Source organism: Humulus lupulus, chromosome X (genome assembly GCF_963169125.1).
Source record: "Humulus lupulus chromosome X, drHumLupu1.1, whole genome shotgun sequence".
Classification (NCBI taxonomy): Eukaryota; Viridiplantae; Streptophyta; class Magnoliopsida; order Rosales; family Cannabaceae; genus Humulus; species Humulus lupulus.
In genome coordinates, this window is record NC_084802.1 from 210,606,692 (window position 1) to 210,631,971 (window position 25,280).

Consider the following 25,280-nt stretch of genomic DNA (forward strand, 5'->3'; position numbering starts at 1 on the left):
GACTGAAAAACGCAGGTGCGACTTACCAACGGCTAGTCAACCACATGTTTAAGGAGCTGATCGGAGTAAACATGGAGGTATACGTGGACGACATGCTGATAAAGTCTAAAATGGCAGAAGGACATGTAAAGGATTTACAAGAATGCTTTGATGTATTGAACAAATACTAAATGAAGTTAAATCCCCTGAAATGTTCCTTTAGAGTTGGATCAGGGAAGTTCTTGGGGTTCATTGTAAATTCAAGAGGAATCGAGGCCAACCCCGACAAGATAAAAGCCCTGATCGACATGAAGTCGCCAGAAAGGATCAAAGATGTACAAAGTTTAACCGGGAGAATCGCAGCCCTAAGTAGATTTATTTCGAAATCAATAGACAAGTGCGTCCCTTTTTTCAATCTACTTAGGGGAAATAAGAAGTTTGAATGGACAGGAGACTGCTAGCAAGCATTCCAGGCCTTAAAAGCTCATATGGAAGAACCTCCCATCTTATCAAAGCCAATAGAAGGAGAAACTTTGTTTATTTACCTGGCGATTACAGAAGTTGGTTCGAGCGCGGTGCTAATACGAGAAGAAGAAGGCGTACAGAAAGTGGTCTACTATGTAAGCAAAAGGTTGATCGGAGTGGAACTGAGATATCCACCAATCGAGAGGTTAGCATATTGCTTAATCCTGGCCTCTAGGAAGCTGCGCCCTTACTTCCAAGCCCATCCTATCATGGTTTTAACTGACCAGCCCCTGCGGCAAGTCCTCCAAAAACCAGAGGTGGCTGGGCGATTATTAAAATGGGTAGTCGAACTAGGGCAGTTTGATATAACTTATTCACCGCGAGCAGCAGTAAAGGGACAAGTCTTGGCCGATCTTATCGCGGAGTTCACAGAACTCCCAGAGTGCGAGCAGTGCGAATCATCGAATGCGCCTGAGCCTCAAGAGAAAGCTCCCTCGTGGAAGTTATTCACGGATGGGTCATCCAACGAATCCCACGCAGGAGCGGGAGTGATATTGATAACGCCCGAAGGGCATCGATTTCACTGGGCCATCAGGTTCGACTTCACCGCGTCAAATAATGAAGCCGAATACGAAGCGCTCCTCGCTGGATTGAGAATGGAAAAAGATATGAGCATAAAGACGCTTGATATTTACAGTGACTCACAGCTGGTCGTGAATCAAGTTCTAGGGGAATATCAAGCCCGAGGTTTAAAAATGGTGGCCTACTTGAATAAAACAAAGGACATGCTAGCCCAGTTCACAGAGTACACCCTCCAGCAAATACCGCGGGATCAGAATTCAAACGCAGACGCCTTAGCCAAACTTGCGAGTGCAAAAGATGCTGACACTTGAACATTGTGCCAGTGGAAAGACTGAGTAAACCAAGCATACAAGCGATTGAGACCAATATGGAGATTCGAATGGAGGATACATGGATGGCACCTTACTTGGAATATCTGACGAACGGTGTGGTACCGGCAGATAGAAACAAAGCCCGAACTCTACAGAGGCAAGCTGCTAGATACATACTGGTCGATGGTGTTATGTACCGAAGAGGATATTCAATGCCACTACTCAAATGTGTTCCACCAAAAAAAGCTAAGGAACTCATGAAAGAGGTGCATGAAGGCTTCTGCAGGGATCACGCTGGGGGGCAGAGTTTGGCAAAAAAGATTCTGAGGCAAGGCTACTTTTGGCCAACCATGAACGAGGATTCGATGGAGTTTGTACGAAGATGCGATAAGTGTCAAAGGTTCTCCAAAATTCCATGAGCAGCTCCAAACGAGTTGAAACAAATGCAGAGTCCATGGCCTTTTGCTGTTTGGGGCATATATTTAATTGGATCTCTGCCAATGGGAAAAGGCGGAGTAAAATACGCAGTCGTGGCAGTTGATTACTTCACTAAATGGGCCGAAGCTGAACCATTCGCCACCATAACGACCAAGAAAGTTCTTGACTTTGTCATCAAGAACATTGTTTGTCGCTATGGTTTGCCCCGAAATATAGTTTCAGACAACGGAACCCAATTTGACAGTGACTTACTCACCGACTTCTGCGAAAGGCATGGAGTTATTAAAAGCTTTTCTTCAGTTGCGCATCCCCAGGCAAATGGGCAAGTCGAAGCCGTGAATAAAACTCTTAAAGATACCCTGAAGAAGAGGCTTGAAGATGCTAATGGAGCATGGCCGAAGCAGCTACCTGAAGTCCTCTGGTCATATATAACATCTCACCGAACAGCGACAGGACATACCCCATTTTCCCTAGCTTACGGATATGAGGCTATGTTACCTGTCGAGTTAGATCCCCCCTCACATCGACGTATAACATACGACCAGGACCAGAACAGCCAACTAATGATGGAATCCCTAGACTCAATTGACGAGTTACGGGAGAAGGCCCAACTCCGAGTTGCTGCGTACCAGCAAAAAGTTGCCCGGTACTTTAACTCCAAAGTTAAAGAAAGAAAATTCAACGTCGGTGACTTGGTGCTACGACGACTTTTCTTAAATACCCGCAACCCCACTGCTGGAGTACTCGGACCTAATTGGGAAGGACCTTACCAGATTGAAGAAGTCCTTCATCCGGGCACCTACAAACTTGCACGCTTAAACGGAGATCTCGTTCCACGTTATTGGAATGGAGAATACCTGCGCAAGTATTATCAGTGAACAGTCCTTTTTAAAGGACTGGCTTGTATTAAATTTTATTTTTTACAAGTTTTGCAAAGAGAATTAGCCACGTTGTATGGCTAATCGCTCGTATATGTAAGATTCTATTTTAGAATCACTCGTAAAGACATGTTTAGTCCATTTTTAATACGAGATTATAAGGGACTGTGCGCAGCCAGTCATTCTTGCCAACCTTTGTGAATTTATATTTACAAGTATTTGCTCATTACGTGTGTTGTTTTGCTGTATTACAAGTATTACTTTTTCACCCGAGCAGAAATGTTCGAACAGGTCATGGTCAAGGTAAGTGACCAAGGACCTAAAGCTCCTCGATCACTTGAGGGGCATATAAGGCACATCGATAGCAAAGCGTACCATGAGGTATGTAAACACATGAACAAAAGGAGTGAAAGCATGCGAAGGTACTTAGAGTATTTTTCAAAATTTATATTTTGTTAAATCAAGCCAAAGTACTATGCTAAGTTCGGTCATACGGACAAATGTTATAATAAATGAAAATGTTATAGCATCATGATGCAATCTTTTACGCCGCAAGCACCACTGCTTGGATGTAACTGTTCAAATAAAAGGAAAAGTTTGCTGCCCATGCAGCAAATTCAAAAAAGGTATTGTCTTTACATCACGACCCGTGGGTCGTGTCATCAAAAGAAAGATAAAACAATAAAAAAGCTCAAGAGGCATTGGGAGTAGGAGGGTCTTTATCAGCGTTCTGGTTGATCACATCCTCGGCAACTCCTTCTTCCTCTGCGCCAACAATGCTTAGAGAAGCAGGGATCCTTGCTCTTGCCTCCTCTTCAGCCAGTTGAGCAGTGCAGCGAGCCAGCTCAGCAATCCTAACATCTTCTGAAAGATAGCCGAAGTTGGCGCCTTGATTGTGTTTCCAGAAGTTGTAAAAACACCGGAGCGTCATGTTCTTATACCTTTCCAGATTCTTGGAGTTGTCAAGCTTCAACTGCTCCACTTGGCTCTCAAGAGTGGCGATGGCCTCGTTCTTGGACTTGAGCTCCTCGCCCAGTCTCTTGCATTCTCGAAATTGGACTCGGCTGGACTCCTGATACTCCTCCCTCTGCTTCCTTATAGCTGCCTTCGAAGCTTCAGCCTCCGATAGTTTTATCACCGCGGCATCCCTCTGCTGAACGATCGCCTCCAACTCCTTTGCATGCCTGGCCTCTGCAGCCGAAAGTTCCTCGACTGCTTTCACCTGGTACCTCTCGATAGCCTTTGCCCAAGCCTGTTCGATGGTGGCTTGGGTGCGGGTACGAGCAGCAGTTGCAGACAGCAAAGCCTGAGGACAAAAGATAAAGTTAGAACCTGTTGCAAAGAATAAAAGACTAAGGCCAAAGAGGTAAGAAGCACTTACGCTGGCTATTTCATTTAGGGTCCTGTTCAAAATCTGGTCGACCCCCATTCTCTCTGCCTCAACCATTGTATCCTTGACGCGTTCGTTCTTCATGATGTGTGCAAGGCGGTCTTCGGCTGCTCGTAAGGCGCGACTCGAGAGTTTGGCCCCAAGAGTTTCTTCCCTCTTGTTTTGTTCCCTGGTGGGCGCAGCCGGAGGGTTTGTCGGAGCAGGAGGAGTCTCCTTCTCAGCAGGAGCCGAAGGATGAGCAGAAGTTTGCCCGGTTAGCACGTCCTTGGAAGGATCTTCTGTTCGACTCTTTTTGGCAGGTCCCTGGCTTGTTTCGCCGTTGTGTCTCCTTGACGAATTTCGCCGGAGCTGAGGAACTTCCTCTTCCTCCTCAGCCTGGTATAGGTCGAAGACGTTGGGAGTGGCCATATCTGCATACAAGTAAACACATGCAAATGATAAGATAAAGGCAGATGAAAACTCTTTATCAAACGGAAAAGAATGTCACAAAGTTAATACCCGAGCTACAACTACTGGTCGCTATACTATTGACTCTATTAGTCACACACTCACTATCTGGCACGAAGAAGTCTGGCCCTAGATTTGGAGTATATATAAAGTTGCCTTCCCCGTCAAATAAGTGACAGGGAATTGGCAAGTTATTTAAAAGCAAATTTACTGTACCATTTTCATCAGAGGATTCCCCCAAGTCCACAATCGGCTCTTTGGCCTTTTGTTTCCCCTTGCCTTGGGGAGCAGAAGGCCCTTCTGTAGAAGGATTACCCGTGGGTTCCCTGATTGTAACCCCCGTCGGCCTCCTTTGTGGAGGAGATGCAGGAGGTTGCTGCTCGGGAACCCCCTCGGCAGTAGCATCGGCTACCACGGGTCCTCTTGTTTCATGGCGAGGAGCCAAGAGGCCAGCTAGCCTAAGATTATCATCAGTGACCAAGGACTTGACGCTTTTTTCTGCGTCCGTCATCCTGGCCAGTGCATTGGACCTCAACACCATTTCTGGTGTTGGGGTCGGACGTAACCATGGGCCTGAAAGACAAAACGCACTTTAAGAAAAATGAAGGGAAATTCGCTGATAAAAAATACCGACCAGTAAAAGCAGCACTTACCTCCTCGCGCGAAGGCCAAGTTGTTGCTGGTTATGTCCAGAGTAAGGAAGTATTCCTTGCTGTACTGCCCCACGTTGGATATGTGCGTGGTGGCACTCAGGAACGTCCGGTTTGTCTCCTGGTGACAAAGATGGAAGAAGCCCGTCCCATACTGTTGAGGGTTGGACTTGAGATCAAAAAGATAATTGATCTCATGGGGGGTAGGTTCCGGCCATTTTTAAGTTTGTACAGGATATAGAGTGCGGCCAGCATTCTATATCCATTTGGGGTAATCTGGAAGGGGGCGACATCGAAATAATTAGCCACCGCCTGATAAAAAGGATGTAGTGGGAGCACAGCCCCCGCCTCTATCACTACAAGAAAATGGGGTCTTTACCTACCAATTGTAAGTGTAGGTAAAACTAGTCTGATGGTGGGTAATATGGTTTACCTACCAATATTGAATTGGTAGAGATTGGTAGGTAAAGGTTAGTAGGGAAAGAGTCTTTACCTACACTTATTAATACTGGTAGGTAAAAGAATTAGTGGACCCCACTAAGTTATAAATCAATTGATGAGTCACCAGATGACGTGTTTGATGATGTGGCATCCTACATGTCTGCTGACATAGTTTCCATAGTTTATGTGTCTGATGACGTGGCATCCTACTTGGCATCCTACATGGCATACATCAAAACCGCCACTTGGCATCTTGTGGTTGCTCCACGTGTCAGACAATAATTTATCCACGTGCTACAAGAAATTCAAATGATAGTGTTACTTATCCCCTTTTTATCGGTTATGTGGCACTAAATGATTGGTCCACGTGACATGTTGTAGTATACTTATTTTTACCTACACTTATTTATTTGTGAGTAAATATAATATTTCTATGTAGGTAATTTTAATTATATATAAATTTTATTTAATATAAATAATAAATGAAAGTAATTAATTTGAAAAATATTTAACATTATTAATCAAATAAATTATTTAACTTTAATAAAAAAATAAACAAACATATATTATACAATATTCATTGCTTATTAAGAAGCACATTTCATAAAAAAAATATCTATACATTATTTTTAGGTCATTGAAAACTCAATAATGTCATTTTTCTTGACATTCTTCCTATTCTTCACTTTGGGATCATTGCATGAGAGCCTCCTTTTCTCTGACTGAACTTATTGTGAATGTCTATGATTACTTTGGTAGTCTGCTAGAGACTTACTCATGGTACTTGATTCAGATATATAATCGAGCAACTCACTGTCCGCAATATCCTTTCCTTGATTCTGTGGGAAAAGGAATAAAGAAAAAATTATCTGCAAAGATCACAGAAGACAGCAGAATAGCATAAGAAGCAAAGTCTATTGGAAGACATACATCAAGAAGATCAAGTCAGCGGTTGGCAACAGAAGCAACAGCTGAATAGCATTCCACTAAGGTTGAGCCATTGAGAAACTTGTCGAAAAGCTCAGCCTGAAAATAGAAAAAGTATAAAACATACATTTAAAATTAAAGCAAAAAATCGTTTTTTATATATATAAGTAAGCAAACATGAAGAATTAAAGGAGTTTTCATGTCTACTTTATAAGAAAACTTTAAACTCTTTCTGTATTACCTGTTTCCAATGAATAAAGAATATGTCTCTTACCAACAAAAAAATTAACGATCTCAGGAACAAATCAGAACATTATCCAAGGCAAATGAAAGAGGCAATACCTTTTCAAAGATAGAACTCCTCACTTCATCATAATTAGATACGAAATCCAAGTCCATCTTACCCTCAACTCTTATAGCATATTGCAGATCACGATCAAGGTTGTCAATCAGTTGCTGGAAATCAAAGTTTGCAATGTTTTTGTGTCAAATTACGTATACTATTAAAAATAGATGATGAAACACTCAATTAAAAACAAACTGGACCAAGGTAGCATTCACTATGTCCTTGTCAATTCACGTCAAACCATGATAATCAAAATTCTAGAAATAATAATGACCAATTACTACACCAGAACAATTAATTGTGACCGAGATGACATACCTGATATCCAGATGGGTCAAGCTTAAAACTAGTTAAAAGATCAGATCTAAAAACTCCACTTTCAAGGCATTCCACATGACCACCTATATATGTCTCGCTTTCAAGAAGACGGTTATTATGAAACTTCTCTGATTCAGATTGGTGTTTGTTAGGGCAAATAACATTTGCCTTGTATGCCTGGAATAAAAGCAAAGTTGCCTTGATTGAGTACATGCTTTGAAGTAAAAACATATGAAAGAATGCACCACACAAGGAAGCACAAAGACCTAGTGTTGAGCATGAGTGGAAAAACACACCTGGACCATTAGAAGCATTTCACAGAGGGTCCCACTACCCTTGCGCAGGACCTCATCTGGTGACATCGGGATAATAGTCGCAAGAGAGAAAATGAACGGATGAACATAGGTCATATACAAGTAATAAGTTGAAACAGAGCATCAGAAACAGAATATGAGGCCATCATCTGTAACAAGTTTCATAGACATTAGAAATGTTTCTCATATAATGTACAAAAACAAATTGAATTCTAACAAAAAGGAAACACAAATAATATGATATGACCTGAGAGATTCCAGAGAGAGCAGCCTTAGGATTCTAAGGCTGTCAAATTTATCTGTAGGTTTAGATAGTATATCTCAGACTTAGTTTTTTGAATTCAAATTTTTTCTCTAATTTTGTTCCTAGTTTGTAAGACTGATTTATTTTCTGCTGAGACTATCTATATTTGGCCCTAGTTTTATTTTGTTTAAAAAGTTTGAATGAAAACAAAAACAGAAGTGCTTTGATCTCTTTTCTTCTCCACTTCCAGCTTTCATAAACCAAGAAGGTTACAAAAACTAGGCCCCATCCTTTGCAACACACCACTAAGTGTTTAAAACCTTTTCTTCAGCAACTAATCTCGCAGAAACTTGCACTTTAATGGGATGTGGAGAGATTTCTTTCCAAAATAAATACCAAAGGCTCAAAATCTAGGTAAGCAAATTCATCACTTATTGAATGAGAGAATATTTGTAAGAAAAGGCACTAAAAGAATGCAGACTAAAATCTCCTATTCAAGACACATGGATTGAAAGCAAATGATAATGATAAAAAAAAACCAACAATCACTAAAGATTGTGTAATGGAACTGAAAAAAAAAAACTAAACTCTTACCGGTGGCTTTTCCATTGCGTAACGAACCATATCCTCAGGATTCACTTCCAGGGGATCATATCCCAACTTTGCCTTTGTTACAGCCTGAAACAATACCAATAACTATAAACTTTCTAGTAGTGAGAACACTAATAGTAGCTGAATTTTAAAATAGAAGGGAAAGAACAATGTCGATCTTTTTTCTTTATCAGGAAACAACAAGTTCATTAAGTATAGGCTGTTGACCAATATATTTTTTTCCCAGCACAGAGTAGGTTTCAAAAGAGGAGACACAAAACTCCAAAAACTTTTTAAACTTTGTCAATTGTAAACTAACAGTTATTTGAGAGAAAATCAGTTTTCCAGACAAGTAGATTAATTTAAAAAAAGAAAAAAAGAAACAAGCATTGGCAAACTATCCATATTTGTGGATAACAAACAAAACCAAGTACAGTACTATTAATGTTTAATTACTCGAAGCAATTATATGACTACCATCTGGATCTATACTAGATTAAATAATAGGCTTAAAGAAACTCTCATACATGTTTACACCCAGTAGTTTCCTTGCCAATATAATACCAAAGAATACGTTAATTTTCTTTTCTTTTTCTTTTTCATTGATAAAATAGGCTAATATACTGTATATCATAGAAAATAAAACTACACCCAAAAGGGGTGATTATAAGAAACATATTCCACACCAAACAAACACAGCTGAAAAGCAAAAGATGCAGACGCAACCACAAGAGAACAAAACATAAAACACATAACCATATGGAAGATACTGTTTAATGTCTTATAAAATAGAAATAGTAGAACGATAAGCAAATAAGCAAGTTTGATTAAATCTAAAACCTCAAGGCCCTGGCTTCCCTGAGGGAGATAACTATCACGCTTGACCCAAGCAAAGCAATCAAGATGGCAAGCAAATTTAGCACGACATTCTCCTTGATTATAGTCACATTGAAATCCAACCTCCTGATAAAAATACCAAACAAAACAAGAATATTTAAACATAGATATGCTGGAAACTAGAAACCAATCCATAAGCAAATATAAAGCAGCTGCTAACTCTAGTACCATCCGGAGTATTTTTGTGTTCATAAATATGAGCAGGATTTCATAAAGTAAGATGAATATGTAGAATATTAACTGTCCACACCAAAAGGATAAATAACATTATAACTCGAATTGACTAAATATAGAACAATTTAAAACTCCAAACTCAAGATGTGGTTTTTAAGTAAAAGCTCAGAAGTTACATACATCACTAAGTTTGAATCCATGATGGGCTGCTCTTTTTTCCAGGAAAGGCCAGTCAAAAAAATCACCATTATACGTAACATATATACCAGGCTTCACCTCCCGCATATGGGAGAACCACAATTTAAGAAGCTCTAGCTGCAAGATGAAATATCCTTTGCAAAATTAGTAGTGGCAGAATATATTTAAAAAACACACACAGTAATCTAACAAAGAAATGAAACCTCTAATCTAGCGTTCCATGTTGCGGAATTCTTGGCAGAGACGCCTCTGCCAGTCTCTCAATTGTTGTTGAGGGTTGGCAAGCCCCGTTGCACCACCAACAATGCCGCGCACCACCACCACTCTGTTGTCGGCGCCGTCGGAAGGAAGACCACCGTTGCCAAGAGAGAAGAAGGGGAGAGTTGAGTGGATCCGGGGGACGCAAGGCCAAAGACGAGAGAGAAGAAGGGGGGCTGAGAGAAGACAACGATGGAGAGGGTAGGAGGGGGGTACGGCTGATAGAACTAGAGAGAGATTATAAGATTAGGTTAAAGTTTTAGGGTATAAATTATCTTTAATTTTAATTTTTAAGTAATAGATTTAGGTTTTCAGTATTAAGTTTATGTTTTAAAAAAATTAATTTTTGTTTGATAGGATAATAACACATCATCATATAAATTGTAAAAATGTCAATAGAAAATTATAATAATATTGCCATGTCAGACAATGACATGACATATATAGTCCACATATGATATATTTTGATCATGCAGACAAACATATCACTATTATTTAATTGAAAAAATCAAATTATTTACTCCACATAAGCTTCCAAATAAGTATTTATAATAATAAAATAATATAACGAAAATAAAAAACGGGGGGAAAATTGAGCGGGAATGGTTAAAAAAATTCCCTCCATAATATACGTAGGTAAAGATCATTACCTACTGATATTATTGGTAGGTAAAGCTATGTTCCGAAATATAATATAATGGACTAGCATTTACCTACTAATATTATCTACCAATAAATATTGGTAGGCAAAACATTACTTTCCCTACCAATATATATTGGTAGGTAAAATATTGGTAGGTAAAGATCAGATTTCTTGTAGTGTGTGTGGTACCGAGACCAAGCATTGTATACACCTCCAGGGAGGTTAGCCCTTTGGTCTACGGCAGGAATTTTGAGAGTGACCCCTGTGAGAGGATACTTCCTAAAATAATTGGCAAGCATCCTGGGAGTTACAAGGCTGGTCGGGGAGATATACCACTCGACATCAGGCAGATTCTGATGGCGAGGGCAGGCTCTAGTTTGGATGTTAGGGTCAGGAGCAGGATTGTTTTGGCCACTGGTCGAAGGAACCCCAGCCTGTGAATCAGGCTGGGCAGGAAGGTTTGGACTATCGTCGGATTCAGGTCTTTTCTTGCCTAAAGATTTGGAACGAGCCATTTGAGGAGGAGAAGGACGAGGTTTGGAAGAAGATCGTGAGAAGGGAATCTCGTGAATTCGGTCGGCTGGTTGTTCTTCGCCTTCGAGCACCTGGGCGAGAAGATCGTCGTCGATGGGCCATTCACCTCCCCACAAATCTGGCATCAAAGTCTGCAAACAGAAGAATGGGGAGGTGAGGATAGAGAATTTTTAAAGGCTTTTTAGAATAGCGCTGGTCGTGTATAAAAATCAAGCTTTTATACAACAACATTCTAACAAAAGGCTAAATCTTTCTACACGAACAGTTTGAGAAACGGATCAAAGGGTGAAAGTAAAATGTTTTCCAAAAAAGCTTTTTCAACTCCCCTTAGGGCGGGAAAAACCTATTTTCCAACTAGCCTAAAGATCGAATTTTTACTTCGATTTTACGTCCTAAAAGTATGATCCCGACTATTAAACTAATTCGTAACCTTTTTTCGCCTACAAGCCATTCTACTCACAAGCATCTCAAACCAGAAGCAGATGAACTCAAACAGTCGACATACAGAAGCATGCATTATGAAAATTTGAAGCATAAGGATTCAAAAACTTACCAAAAAGATGGTCGTGGAGATTGGAAAAGAGTCTTCGAAAATCAAGGAACTCTCGGACTGAGTCTTGAAAATGCAGAAGAACGGTCTCCGGAGAAGATTAAAGCTCTGGTTTTTAGGGTTTCTTGAGAAGGCAATGGCGTGCGTAAAAAGAAAAAGAGAAGTTTGGAGATGTTATATAAGTTTGTCTGTGGCATTAAAAATGTGTAATCATCAGTTTCCCTTTTTCGAAGTATGAGGAAGCGGAATAGCCGTCGAATTATTACCGGGGAACCGAAAAGTCATGATTAGACAGGAGTAGGTTGTTTTTTTCAAGAACACACGAAGGGTTCTGACACGTATGGTGGGGTTACCGAAGGGTTGGTCGCTCAAAAGATTATTTATTGCTCGTAATAAATAAACTTGGGGGGCAAATGTTATCCAAAAAATTGGCATTGACGACGTGGCAAGTAATCCCTGGACACGTGGCTGACACCTGGAAGAGCTCTGCTAGTGTATCGACCAGAAGGTACATTATAAGCAGGAGGCGGCCCAGTATCACCTACGACCAGTCTGGTCGATGGTTCCGCATGCAATGTAATATTACTATAAAGATCTTTGTAAATCCCGAATTTAACTCACACAATCTCCTGAGTATCCGATTATTCAGGAGAGAATATCTGTAACAATCTTGTATAATCCCCCTTGAGCCTATAAATAGAGAAAGATAGCTCAAGGAAGGGACTTTTTGGCTTTCGGATTACTTGATACTAGTGTAATCCTATCTAAAATATTGTATTGTTCTTCAGAGGGTGGTGAAACTCATTGAATCCTAGTTCTTTGATCACTCCTTTGATTCTTACATCAATAACAATCTAAGTGGACGTAAGTCATTACCAGATCCTGGGGCCGAACCACTATAAAATATCGTGTTCTTATTACTTTTTGTCATTCGGTTCTTTTCAACGCATTCATTCACATCAAGCATATTTTGACTCCGTGTCAGTTGACCAAAATCTGGGACAACAGTTATTTTTGAATTTTTTTTACCAAAACCCATGTTCAGTATTCCCACCAGAAACTCGACTCGACCCAACCCAATACAACCAAATCCTAAACCCGAAACTACCCAAAAAAACTGAAAAATTCGAAGCAGGTTCGATACCCCATTTTCCAACCCGAAAGCCGTAAAACTTGAACTTGATGCACCCAAAACGCAAAAATCCGAACTGTGTGCACCCCTAACTTCAATGTCTAATAAAAACTCTCAATTGGCAATATCAATAATGATTGGATCTCTTAATTAATATATAATTGACTTAATCTAAATTCTTTTTTATTTGCTAGTTTTCTATATATTTAAATAAGATTTGATGTGGCAATTATTGGCAAATGTTAGCTCTACTATTATCACACACGACATGAATTCGTCTTCTAATTTGGAGTATGTTTTTAAAATACTATCATACATATATGCTAGCACACGTGTGTTATAATATACATGCATAATTAGATTTTATATAATATAATGTCTTTTTATTAAAATTCATTATTTAAAATGTGATCAACAATATATACAATACACGTTATGTGTGTCAAAAGTTCAAAAGACACGTACGTACATAGAATAATGCAAACTTATTGAAAATGGGTTTCAATTATTGAAAAGAGACGTTGGATTATTATTGAATAATTAATGTTGGATTCATCTCGATCTGGACTTAAAAAGAGTTTCATTCCATTTGGTAAGTGTTACTTAATTAACCACAACTTTGAAAAGTGTTAAACTATATAATTAGTAACTTAATTAATATGAGATTTAAAGGATCGACACGCAATATTAATATTTTGACAACATTTAATCCTTTAATAATTATTACGAGCTAGATTATACATTTACAACTTATTATAAGGATGTCATAATCGGTGACATTTATAATTAAGTAGTATATTATATATAAATAACTTATAAATATAGAAAGACATGCCATATCAGTTTAAATTTTAATGAGATTTATTCATTTTTTGTCACCTTTTATTATTTAATTGGGTTTATATTTTTTTAAACCTTATGTTTTGTCTCATTAATTATTTGGATCCTGTATTTTTTTATATAGTTCAAATAGGTACCTAAACACGATTTTGATAACCAAATAATTGAATACAACAACACAGTACGTTTAGGTATAGAATAGTTGTGATTTTGTTAGTTGTTAGTTTGGTGAATTATTTGTGATTTTAGTGTAAAAAATTATGGCCAAAATCAAATTTAGGGGTCTATTTGAACTATTTCACAAAATACGGGATCTTAAAAGTAATTTATAAAAAATATAAGGTCCAAACAAGTAATGAGACAAAACATAAATTCACTATTTAATTTCAAATTGAAAAATTTTATTTGAAGAAAAGCATTCCAAATAAAAGTTGACATACAATTCTCCAAAAACAAATTAATAATAAAATATTGTAAAAGAATACAATCATTTAATTTAAGAGAATAAAGCTGCTTGAACACGAAACTATGTGTGTTTGTACAAGCAATAGTAATTGAAACATTATGGAAAAGCATGCATTATTGGGGTCTCTAACATTAATACAAGAAATAATATAGATTGAAGTTTTTAGTCCAATTTTGATGTCTCGATTCATCTTTAAATAATGAATGCATGAAATATTATCTAAAATTAATAATTATTAAATTAATTTTCTAACTTTATTATATTATTTAAATATTTTAAATATTTTTTTTAATAACAATTATTTGTCGCTTACCAAATTTGAATGATTTTTCTTATTGGATGAAAAATCTAATATATTAAATTTATTACAGAATTCAAAATTTTAGTTTGATATTGAGCATTTGGAATTGAGATAAGGTATAGTCATTTAAATTTAGAATCTATTCAACTTATTATTTTTCAAATATATTAAAATAATATATTGATATTCTGTGTTTTATCGAAATACAAACTTAGTACCCTATATATTTTTATTTATGTGATAATTTTTTTCAACATTTCATATATATATTTAAGATGATACTCATTATATTAAGAAAAGACTTGTAGCATAAATATGTGTTATACTTTAGTATATATATTATGTGTAGACATATCATTACTCATTTGTTTACACTCAAATTATACATAATACTGATATAAGAATCATATCAACCATTCATTATTACATTGTTCAAATTTAAAACATTTATCATATGTTAGTGCAAAACAAAAGTGTACACACATATAGTTCATGGGAGAAAAGTAAGTTATTGGGATGAATTGGACAATTCCATCTGTGCTAGATTTATCATTTACGAACATTGATAAGTCTACATTATTCTCACACTATATATGTTTGGTAATAGAGTGAAAAGGACTAATAATTCTTTTAAATTTTGTTATTATTACTAATTAATAGAACCGTAACACGCATTGCTTCTCAACAGTAAAGCAGTACACTACTATAGCCAGACTCCATATGAGTTGAGTAATTAAATTGCTCGATCTAGAGAAGAAGATAGCAATAAAGATGTTGATATCATGTATGTAACGAAAAAGAACATCTGTCCCATCCCAAAGAAAAAAAAAAAAAAAAAAGAACAACTCTCACATGCTTTGGTGGCAAAGCTATAAGGCATAGTTTCAAAGAGTTCAATTATTCCGAATCTCACATGGGGTCCACGAAAAAATATGGAGCCCCAATTTCTATATACCACGTGCCCTACACTCATGCCCTTCATAATTGGGTAAAGAGAATTGTTAAATATAATCTATGTTACACTATATATATTTTTTTTTACTCTCTTAAATTAATAAATAAAACGTAAATTTCACTAAAAATTTGAAAAAGTATTAAAATATAAAAAAGAAATTGAATTATATCCTCATGTCGTGTAATAGGGAGTTTCATTGGCATTCTTTTTGGGCAAATGGATGTCCCTAGAAAATATATGTATTATATTTGTACCTTAAAAATATATATAACACTTAATTAATTAAAAAATATTTTTAAAATTATTTTAATTTTTTTTTATTCTTTAATATCTTTTTTTGTTAATTTTATTTTATATTATTTTTCTAATTTAAAAAAATGTATAATTTTATTAAAAAAACAACTTTTACCTTAACAAGTTTTTAATTTTTTTTATGTAAATATTTAAAATATATATTATTTAGATATATTTTTTAGAATATAAATAAAAAAGGAAAAAAATTAGAAAAATGTGAATATAAATTGCAAATATATATTATATATTAATTTTAAATAAAATTAAGATGTCTTTATTAATATAATATAATGCACTTGGCAGGAGTTGAGTAGGGGTGTACTCGGTTTAGTTTGGTGTGGTTTAGAAGAATTTTGAAACAAAACCGCTCACTCGATTTTTTCCAAATGAAAAACCAAACCATAAATAAACGGTTTGGTGCGGTTGGTTTGGTTTTAACCATATAACCAAATTATTAAAATTTTAAACTTTTTTATTATAAAATAATTAACTAAATAATTGTATTTAAATAATAATAATTTTACATTTACTTTCAAGACCATCAAAGTCTACAAGAAGCTTATTGTCTTTGTTGTTGTAAGTGTAAGTAATTTGAATTATTTTATAAAAGTGAGAAAAAGAAATGTTTACTTTCTAAACAATGTGAGACTTTACATTTCTCTTTTTTTAGTTTTAGAAACTTGTGCATGTATTAAATACTACTAAAAACATATCTTAACTAATTAAATTGTTTGGCTTGGATGGTTTGGTAGATTTTATATTAACTCAAGTGTATGGGTTGAAACATTTGAACCATCATTTCTAAAAACTAATTTTTTAGAAAAAATCACTGTCCGATCCGGTTTAATTGGTTTTAAAAAATTAAAAAATGTGACAAAACCATTAAAGTTGAGCGATCCAGTTAAACCGAACCATCGAAAACGATTTTACCAGTTACGATTTTTAGCAGTTTGGTGCGGTGTGGTTTAGTTACAAACCACGGTTTGTGGTTTATATGAGCACCTAGAGTTGAGAGTTTGTGTAGTGGAAGTCAGGCATAAAAGTATACGTGTCATTTTCTTAAACCAACACATGGGTTTGTACGACCCTTTTTTGGGTCACGCCCCACGTTTTTATGGTCTTCTTTTACCTGTTTGGGCTTCGGTGGGCCCCCTAGGAAAAGTGGTCCGTTCGAGTTTGAGGGTCTGGCCCCTTTTTTTTTAAATATAATTTCTGTAAAAAAATAATTATATATTATTAATGTGTTTAGTTGAGAATATTAAAAATGGAATAGAATGAATTTTTTTTATTATTTTGTACTTCGAAATAAAATTGATTTTAACTGTATTCTATTCTATTATTAATGTCGTTCGTATTCTCGTTTTTAATTTATTGAATTTAAATTATTTTTCTTTAATTTTTTTTAATTATTCGGTAATAAATTTTAAATTGTGAAAAAAAATTATAAATTATAACATTTTTTTTAAGATATACTTCTTTTTTTTTTTTTTAAGAGAATAGGTGATTTTCATTAAGACATACTTATTGATTGAAAATAAATTTGGATATTGTATTGTAATGAAACTAATTTAGGACGAGTTTAGAAACAAATGTGTAATTAGTAGGGTAATAATTATATATTTGAGTAATTAAATTATATTTTAAAATATAATGTGTGTTTAGATGTTAAGTTTTAATTATTTATGAATTCTAATTGTCATGTTTGGCAAAACAGTTAGTAATTACAAAGAAAAATAATATTATGTAATATATACATTTTAAAATTGATAGTAATTAGTAATTACACAGTGTAATTATACTTAATTCTCATGAGGGGCTATGAGAATTGAATAGTGTAATTGAGACTCTTCAATTACATAATTACTATGTAATTACATAGGCAGATAAACACTCAAAATCGAGTAATTACTCCAAATTAAACTCAATTCCAATTACAAAGTGACTTTCTAATTACAGAATGGTTTTTGCTTTTTTTTCTTTTTTTTTTCTGTTCGGCTTTGGTTTTAGATTTGATAGCTTGGGTTTATTTCTTTTATGTTCGATTTATTTATAAGATGTTTGAATTAGATTTTGTATTTATATTTTGGATTTTTTTTATGTGGGTTTGATAGTATTTATTTTTTGTGTTTTTTTTTTCTATTTGCTATTAGAATAGTGTGATTTTCTTTATGGACCATAATTTCTTTCACGAGGCCCCTCCAAACCGAAGGTATTCATTAATGAAAACGAAACAGAGTAAGACTAGAAATACAAAAAATAAAAGAAATCACTAGTTTGAAAATACAATATGAGCATCATTAATGCTCAAAATAAATTCTACACAATCATTTATTGCTCACAATCAATCCAAGAACACATTTTATTTAGGTTATTAATTAAGCAATGAAAAGAACATACCTCCCATATTGGTCATCCCATCTTGAGTCATTTCCACACTTAGAAATCTACAAAAGTCACACACAAGATCAAGTGTGAAATGCAAGAGGAAGCTTATGGATAGCAAACCCTTACGATAATACCACTATGCACTCATTTGCTGCTCCATACACCATATATATTATGCTCTCATACCTTAAGATGTATTAGTGGGCTAATTGGGGCTCATTATAATATGAAATAGCGAACTATATTTTAATGGGCCAACACATAGTCCTTAGGGTCCCACCATGTGCCTCTAATGCAATTAGTAAGTGTGAATCATCTCATTATGGTTATTGGTAATTAATAGGAACTTTAGTTAATAGTTGTGATTATGGAATGATGTTTGTGATTATATTAGTCCATAATGATAATTCTAACATTCTCCCACTTGGACAATGTAATCAAACCACCACAATATTGTCTAACACACATACGGCGGTCAAATGAACCACACATAATATCGTACCGATAGGATACAAATATTATACATGACTTGGCCCCTCTAGACATTTCAATATCATAACAACCATTAACTATCAAACCAAACATGCATGAGGTACGACAAATTGAGACTGAGCATTCATCTCCTTTTTGTACCTGTCATTTTGATGAACAATAATATATATAAGCATATATACGTAATAACAACAATAAGAAGTGTAACGCCCTAACTCCAGGGACCGTTACGGTGTGCCTTTTTAAACAGTGCTAAACTCGCTAATCTAGTCATTTGGCCATAATCGTGTAACTAAGTATGATTAGTAGACTAGGGATTAAAATTTTTGGTTAAGATATAACGTTTCACTAAAACGTTTACTGTATACATTGGGATCCCAAAAATATAATTTAAAGGTTTATTACAAGAGAATATTTACAACCAGTCGTTCTAAGCGGCAAAACAGGGTTCAACCCTAGTTCCTCTTTCAACCCTCGGCCGTGGTAGTCGAGCAGCCGCATATGTACACATTGTCACCTAAGCTCTCCAACTCAAGGATGGTCCAGCTTTCTTTTGCCTTTACCTGCACTACATAGCACCCGTGAGCCGAAGCCCATCAAGAAAACCCAATATGCTCATGAACAGTCATATCATGACGTCAAATCATATCTGGCATGCCTAGCAAATATAGCTCTATTCAAGCATGCAAATAAGTTCAGACAATGCTGGGGAATCTAGGATAAGAAATCCTGCCCTCTTGATTGGATGATTATTAAGTCAATCCTAATCAGATGAGTGATTTAACACTTGAGGTTCTGGTAAACCATACTGAATGACTAACAAGAAAATCACCACGGGGCTCAGCACCCATAGCCATGTGATTAGACAGTCAATGGGCTCGCAGGCCCTGCCTCTAAGTGACTAGCCTTTGGCTAGACAAGCTCTTTTAGTTTTCATCAAACTTGAGGTCGGTCCGGCATTAATGCTCATTTGAGTCATTCAATGCAGATGTCGATTAGATCTAATCTTTTATCGGTTTGCGTTAAACACGCTAAGTCCATTCTTGACGTTTTAGTCTATACTAGGTGACCAATGCTTAGTACTAATGCCGAACTTGACAAGTAGGTCACAGCTTCACAGTTAATACTGACACCATTGCCAATTCTGACTAGTTAGTCAGTGCCACGCACAAGCAATGCTACCAGGCATATATCGTATGTCAAATATCTAAATGTAGGGCATTCAGCATGCTTACTTAACAATTGCTAGCATAATTATGATCATGCACAAACATAAAGACTCAAGCTCTGATCAATCTCATATTCAACATTCATGGCATGCCCTAATCACATGTTTCTCGTGCATCACATGCATCACATTTAAACACCCGACATGCCTCAATAATAACCATGCACAAGTGAGAAAGATTGCTAAGCATTCGAAATGCTATCAAAGTCCACATTTAATCATCCAACATGCATCAAGAATAACATGCATGTCACATATGGGGTGCAGTTTTCTTACCTTTTGTCCAAGCACAGGTTACCAATAAATGAGCCACAAGCACGATCCTTATTCCAAGCCTCTAGTGATAACCTAGTCACAACCATAAACGGTGATCCAATGAGTTCAAGTTCTAAAACCAATCTCGGAACCAAGACCTAACCTCCGAGACATCGAATCCCACTAAACCAGGTAGTAGGAACGATCCCGAGGCCTAAGGTTTGAGTTCCCATTTTGGCCATTTTTCCCCTTTTGAGCCGCGGCCCCAAACATTAGAGTCGCAGCCCCACTCAAGTCAGGCCCAAAAATCTTCTCTGACAGCAATTAGAGTCACAACTCTACCCAATAGAGTCGCAGCTCAAATAGCACAGCAGCCCCAAACCACCAGCTTCTTCAAGCTTGAGCCGCGACACCCAAGAACAAAGTCGCGGCTCAACCTCGAACCCAGCCAGAAAACCTCCATTTCTTCAATTAAAAACCTTCCAAAAACCTACCCAAACATATCCAAATTTCAAAATCAAAGTTCCCAAACATCCCCATGATCCAAAACCAACAAAACCCAAGCCTCAATCAAATAAAAAACTCATCAAAACACAAAATCCAATTCAAGCTTAAAAACTTAGAACTTAAAACTTCAATTACCTCTGATTGAGGTGTTCCCAACTAAATCCTCTGGCTAATAAGCTTCTAATCTTCCCTAGGATCGCTATGCCTCGATCCTCACTTGAATATGAGTTCTAGAACTCAAGTTTCCTTCGAAAATGCGATCGGGAGACGAATATGGAACTTAGAGGGAGAGAGAACGTTCTGAACGTTCCTTTTATTTCTTAAAAGGTTAGTTCAAGCTTAAGTAGCCTCAAACAAATCCTAACGCTCGGGATCCCGAAAATGTCCCCAGGGGCAAAATAGTCAAAACCTATAGAATTTCCCCTTGATCTTACTAACTCCCAATTTATCATCAAATACTTGTTCCCATTACCCAATAACCCGGTAATGCTCTAAACACCCCTTGACTCACTCTGAGTCAAGCATAAATCCTGTTGTGACTTTCCCACTTGCTTACCTCCTAGGACCGTCTCGTGCTGAGTAACCCTAGCGTAACCAAATAATAATAAAGCACCACACACATATCACATATATGTCAAATATGCCTGAAATGGCCAAAATATGAAAATCACCCAATTAATCAGAAATGGGTTCACATGCATATTTAATACACCTAACACATGCATATTATCATCTAATAGCATAATAAATCAATTATGGCCATCCCGACCTCCTAATCAAGGTCTTAACCTTATTAGGAAATTTTGGGCATTACAAGAAGTGACTTCAATTATCATTATGCATGTTTAGAATAAAACACAAGCTATAAGCAATCCATATAAAATATTAGCATGTTCAATACATAAATAACAAAACTCCCACTGAGCTCAACAAGCTAGGCTCTTAACAATCTCATTCGGGCAACGTGCTCTAAAAACACACATATAGGTAATCCTTTCATTAGTTCTGCTAACATGCTAGTGGTAGGCGTGTACTCAATAGAAATGAGGGACTCAGCGACTTTCTCTTAAACAAAATAGTACTTTATATCAATATGCTTTGAGTGAGAAGTACTTCTAGTGTTCTTAGAGAAAGCTACTGCTACGGAGTTGTCACAATACAATTTCAGCGGCCTCGAAATAGAGTCTACAACACTCAATGCTGAAATGAAATTTTGCAGCCATATTGCTTGACAAGTAGCCTCATAACACGCCATATAGTCTGCCTCCATCGTAGAGGAAGCTGTGAGTGTCTGCTTGACACTTTTTCATGATACAGCTCCTCCAGCCATCATATAAATGTAGCCTGAAGTAGATTTGTTATCAACTACGCATCCTGCATAATCAGCGTCACTGAACCCAACAATATCAAGAGTGTCAGCTCGCCGGTAAGTCAACATATGATCCTTAATACCCTAAAGATACCTCGTGACTTTCTTAGCCGCTTTCCAATGGCTAAGTCCAGGATCACTCAAGTATCTACCCAACATGCGGACAACAAAAGCAATATCAAGGTGTGTGCATACTTGAGCATACATCAAGCTACCAACCAGTGACGCATAAGGAACGACTTCCATTTCATCTCTCTCTCTTTATCATTTTGTAGACATTGAGCTTTTGAGAACTTATCACCCTTCAATATTGGTGCCTTCTCATGAGAACAAGCGTGCATATTGAATCTTTTCAAGATCCGATCAATGTAAGTCTTCTGAGACAAACGAAGAATACCATTAGCCCTATCTCGAAGAATCTGAATCCAAAGCACATAGGAAGCCTCACCAAGATCCTTCATATCAAAATGGCTAAACAAAAGTTGTTTTGTCTCAGATAACAGGTCATAGTTATTAGATGTAAGCAAGATGTCGTCAACATACAATACTAGAAAAATAAAGCTGCTCTCACTAACCTTCACGTATATACATTGATCTACTACATTCTCCTTGAAGCCATTTGCAATGACAATCATATCAAACTTGAGACACCACTGCCTTGATGCTTGTTTAAGCCCATAGATAGACTTCTTGAGCTTGCAAACCATGTGTTCTTTGCCAGACATCTCAAAACCAACAGGTTGAATCATGTAGACATCTTCAGACAAATCTCCATTCAAGAAGGCGGTCCTTACATCCATTTGATTGAGTTCTAGATCAAAATGAGCCACTATATCCATAATGATTCGCAACAAATCTTTGGTACAAACAGGTGAAAAAGTTTCTTTGAAATCAATACCTTCTCTCAAGCTATAGCCTTTAGCTACAAGCCTAGCCTTATACCTTTCCACTTGCCCATTCGAGTCACATTTGATCTTATACACCCATTTTCATCCAATGGGTCTGTAACCTTTGGGTAGTTCAGTCAACTCCCAAACCTCATTTTGTGACATAGAACTCAATTATTCTTTCATTGCATCCATCCAAAACACATATTTAGAACTACTCATGGCTTCTGTATAAGTGACTGGCTCAGAAGTATCTCCCACATTAAACTCATGTTTCTGCAAATAGATAAGGTAGTCATCAAGAATAGCAGGCCTGCGGGTTCTCTGTGATCTTCTTACCATAACTTCATCACCCCCAACATTAAGATTTTCACCTTGTTCTTGATTTTGAGGTTCATCATGAGTTTCTACTGGAAACTGTTCAATCATAGGGTCATCAATAGAAGCGAAAGCGACAGGTACAGGGAGAAAAATGTGTTCTTCCCTAAAAATAATTTCCCTTGACCCTTGACTTGAACCAAATTCATCTTCAAAATAGACAGCTCTATCTGATTCTATAACTCTGGTGGTGTGGGATGGGCAGTAGAATCTAGAACCCCTTAATTCAATGGTGGAGTCTACAAAATAGCCACTAATGGTCTTTGGATCAAGTTTCTTAGATTGTGGATTATAGGGCCTCACTTCTGCTTTGCAACCTCAAACATGAAAATGACGCAAGCTTGGTTTCTTACTCGACCATAGCTCATAAGGCGTCTTTGGGACAGACTTGCTGGGCACTTGATTCAAGATATAAGTTGTAGTCTTTAATGCCTCACCCCATAAAAATTCTGGCAAACTATAATGGATTAACATATATTGCACCATGTTAAGAAGAGTGCGATTTCTCCTTTCAGCAATTCCATTTTGTTGGGGTGTTCCTAGCATTGTATATCTTGCATCAATGCCACATTCCTACAAGTACCTAGCGAAAGGCCTGGGGTTCCTTCCATTTTCATCATAATGCCCATAATACTCTCCACCTTTATCGGAATTAACTACCTTGATCTTCTTTCCCTTTTGAAGCTCAACCTTCGTCTTAAAAATCTTAAACACATCCAAAGAGTTAGATTATTCACGAATGAGCTCTACATGGCCATACCGGGAAAAATCATCCATGAAGGTGATGAAGTATATATAACCACCCATGGCAGGCGGAACAAATGGTCCACATATATCAGTGTGAATCAACTCCAACAATCCTGTGCACCTGTTTGTTTTACTCTTTCTAACCTTGGCAGTTAATTTTCCTTTAATACAATCAACACAGGCAGAGAAATCTGAAAAATCCAGATCTTGAAGTACCCCATCTTTGATCAACCTTTCCATTCTGTCTCTAGAGATATGGCCTAAACGTTTGTGCCACAACATAGAAGATTTCAAATCTAATCTTTAACATTTAGAACCAACAACAGTATTAAGACAAGAAGTAAAAGAAACAGAAAAAACATCATGCAAATCAAGTTTAGATAAATTTCCACATAAATTTCAATTTCCAACCAAGAGAGTCACGATACAAAGTAAGTTTTCCAGTTCCAAAAAGAAGACTATAACCTAGTCTATCCAAAATAGATATAGAAATCAAATTCCTCCTAATAGAGGGTATGTAAGCAATGTCCTGTAACTCCAAAAAATGTCATGTATTCAACTGTAATCTAACTGTCCCCAAAAATTCAACTTGGACTTTTGTATCGTCTCCCATGTACATATGTTGCTCCAAACTACTCGGTCTTCTTCGACTTATCACTGCCTGCAAGGAATATGTAACATGAATTATGGCTCTAGTATCTAACCACCAAGAATTTGAGAGCACATGATGGACCCAAAACATGTATGTTTTAAAAATTTATATTCGCAAGCGCACGAATCATATATGAATTATAGTGTTCGTGTAAGCACAAGATCGAACCCAAAGGAGTTGTCTAAAATAAAAAAGAAAACTATTTTAAACCAAAATTAATAAATTCTAACATAGCTCCAAAGATTGATGAGTTTTAATGTTATGAACATGAAATAAAATATTGAAAATAAAGTTATTTAAGAGAATAAAAATAAACCAATAATGATTTGAAAATAAGTGTTAAAAGAAAGATTATTAAGACACTAGAATCCACAAAATGTAAGTTTAATAATACTTATTAGTATATTGATTCCCAAGTTTTAGTGATAGTTAAAATAAGTCAAACTATCATTTTCCAAATAGATTTATAATTTAAGCACAAATTACTTCTAAAAAAAGATAGGATTTTTCTTCACTTTTCAACAAGTATAATTTCAAAGTATTTAATGTGAATCAACCCAATGAAACAACAAAAAATCAAATAACATTATTTATAAGGCGAAACATAATATTTTTGTTCTAAGCATTGGATGTGTACAATTTAATGACACATCTTACACAAAGAATATTATGTTTTTGCACTAATGAAGAGCAAAGTGTAAATATGTGCTAACAATAAAAAATACATGATATTTAAGATGAAAGAAGATATTTGAAAAAGAAAAATCCATAAACTTTGTTGCACAAATGAGAAACCAACATACAAAATAAATACTAT

General features: G+C 36.3%; 1 protein-coding gene and 1 long non-coding RNA gene across 2 annotated transcripts; both read right to left on the bottom strand.

The window, feature by feature from the left end:
- Nucleotides 1-5,938: 5,938 nt before the first annotated feature.
- Nucleotides 5,939-7,696, bottom strand: LOC133804614 (DNA polymerase epsilon catalytic subunit B-like). Its single transcript, XM_062242760.1, has 5 exons — nucleotides 7,469-7,696; nucleotides 7,173-7,349; nucleotides 6,851-6,964; nucleotides 6,512-6,607; nucleotides 5,939-6,420 (listed from the first exon to the last, which is right to left on the bottom strand). The coding sequence occupies exons 1-4, from the start codon at nucleotides 7,580-7,582 to the stop codon at nucleotides 6,527-6,529; spliced, it is 486 nt and encodes a 161-aa protein (XP_062098744.1). The 5' UTR covers nucleotides 7,583-7,696; the 3' UTR covers nucleotides 5,939-6,420; nucleotides 6,512-6,526.
- Nucleotides 7,697-9,171: 1,475 nt separating this feature from the next.
- Nucleotides 9,172-10,069, bottom strand: LOC133805035 (uncharacterized). The gene is made up of 3 exons (XR_009878769.1): nucleotides 9,794-10,069; nucleotides 9,573-9,707; nucleotides 9,172-9,284 (listed from the first exon to the last, which is right to left on the bottom strand). It is a non-coding gene; the product is annotated as an uncharacterized LOC133805035 (long non-coding RNA).
- Between the last annotated feature and the right edge of the window lie 15,211 nt (nucleotides 10,070-25,280).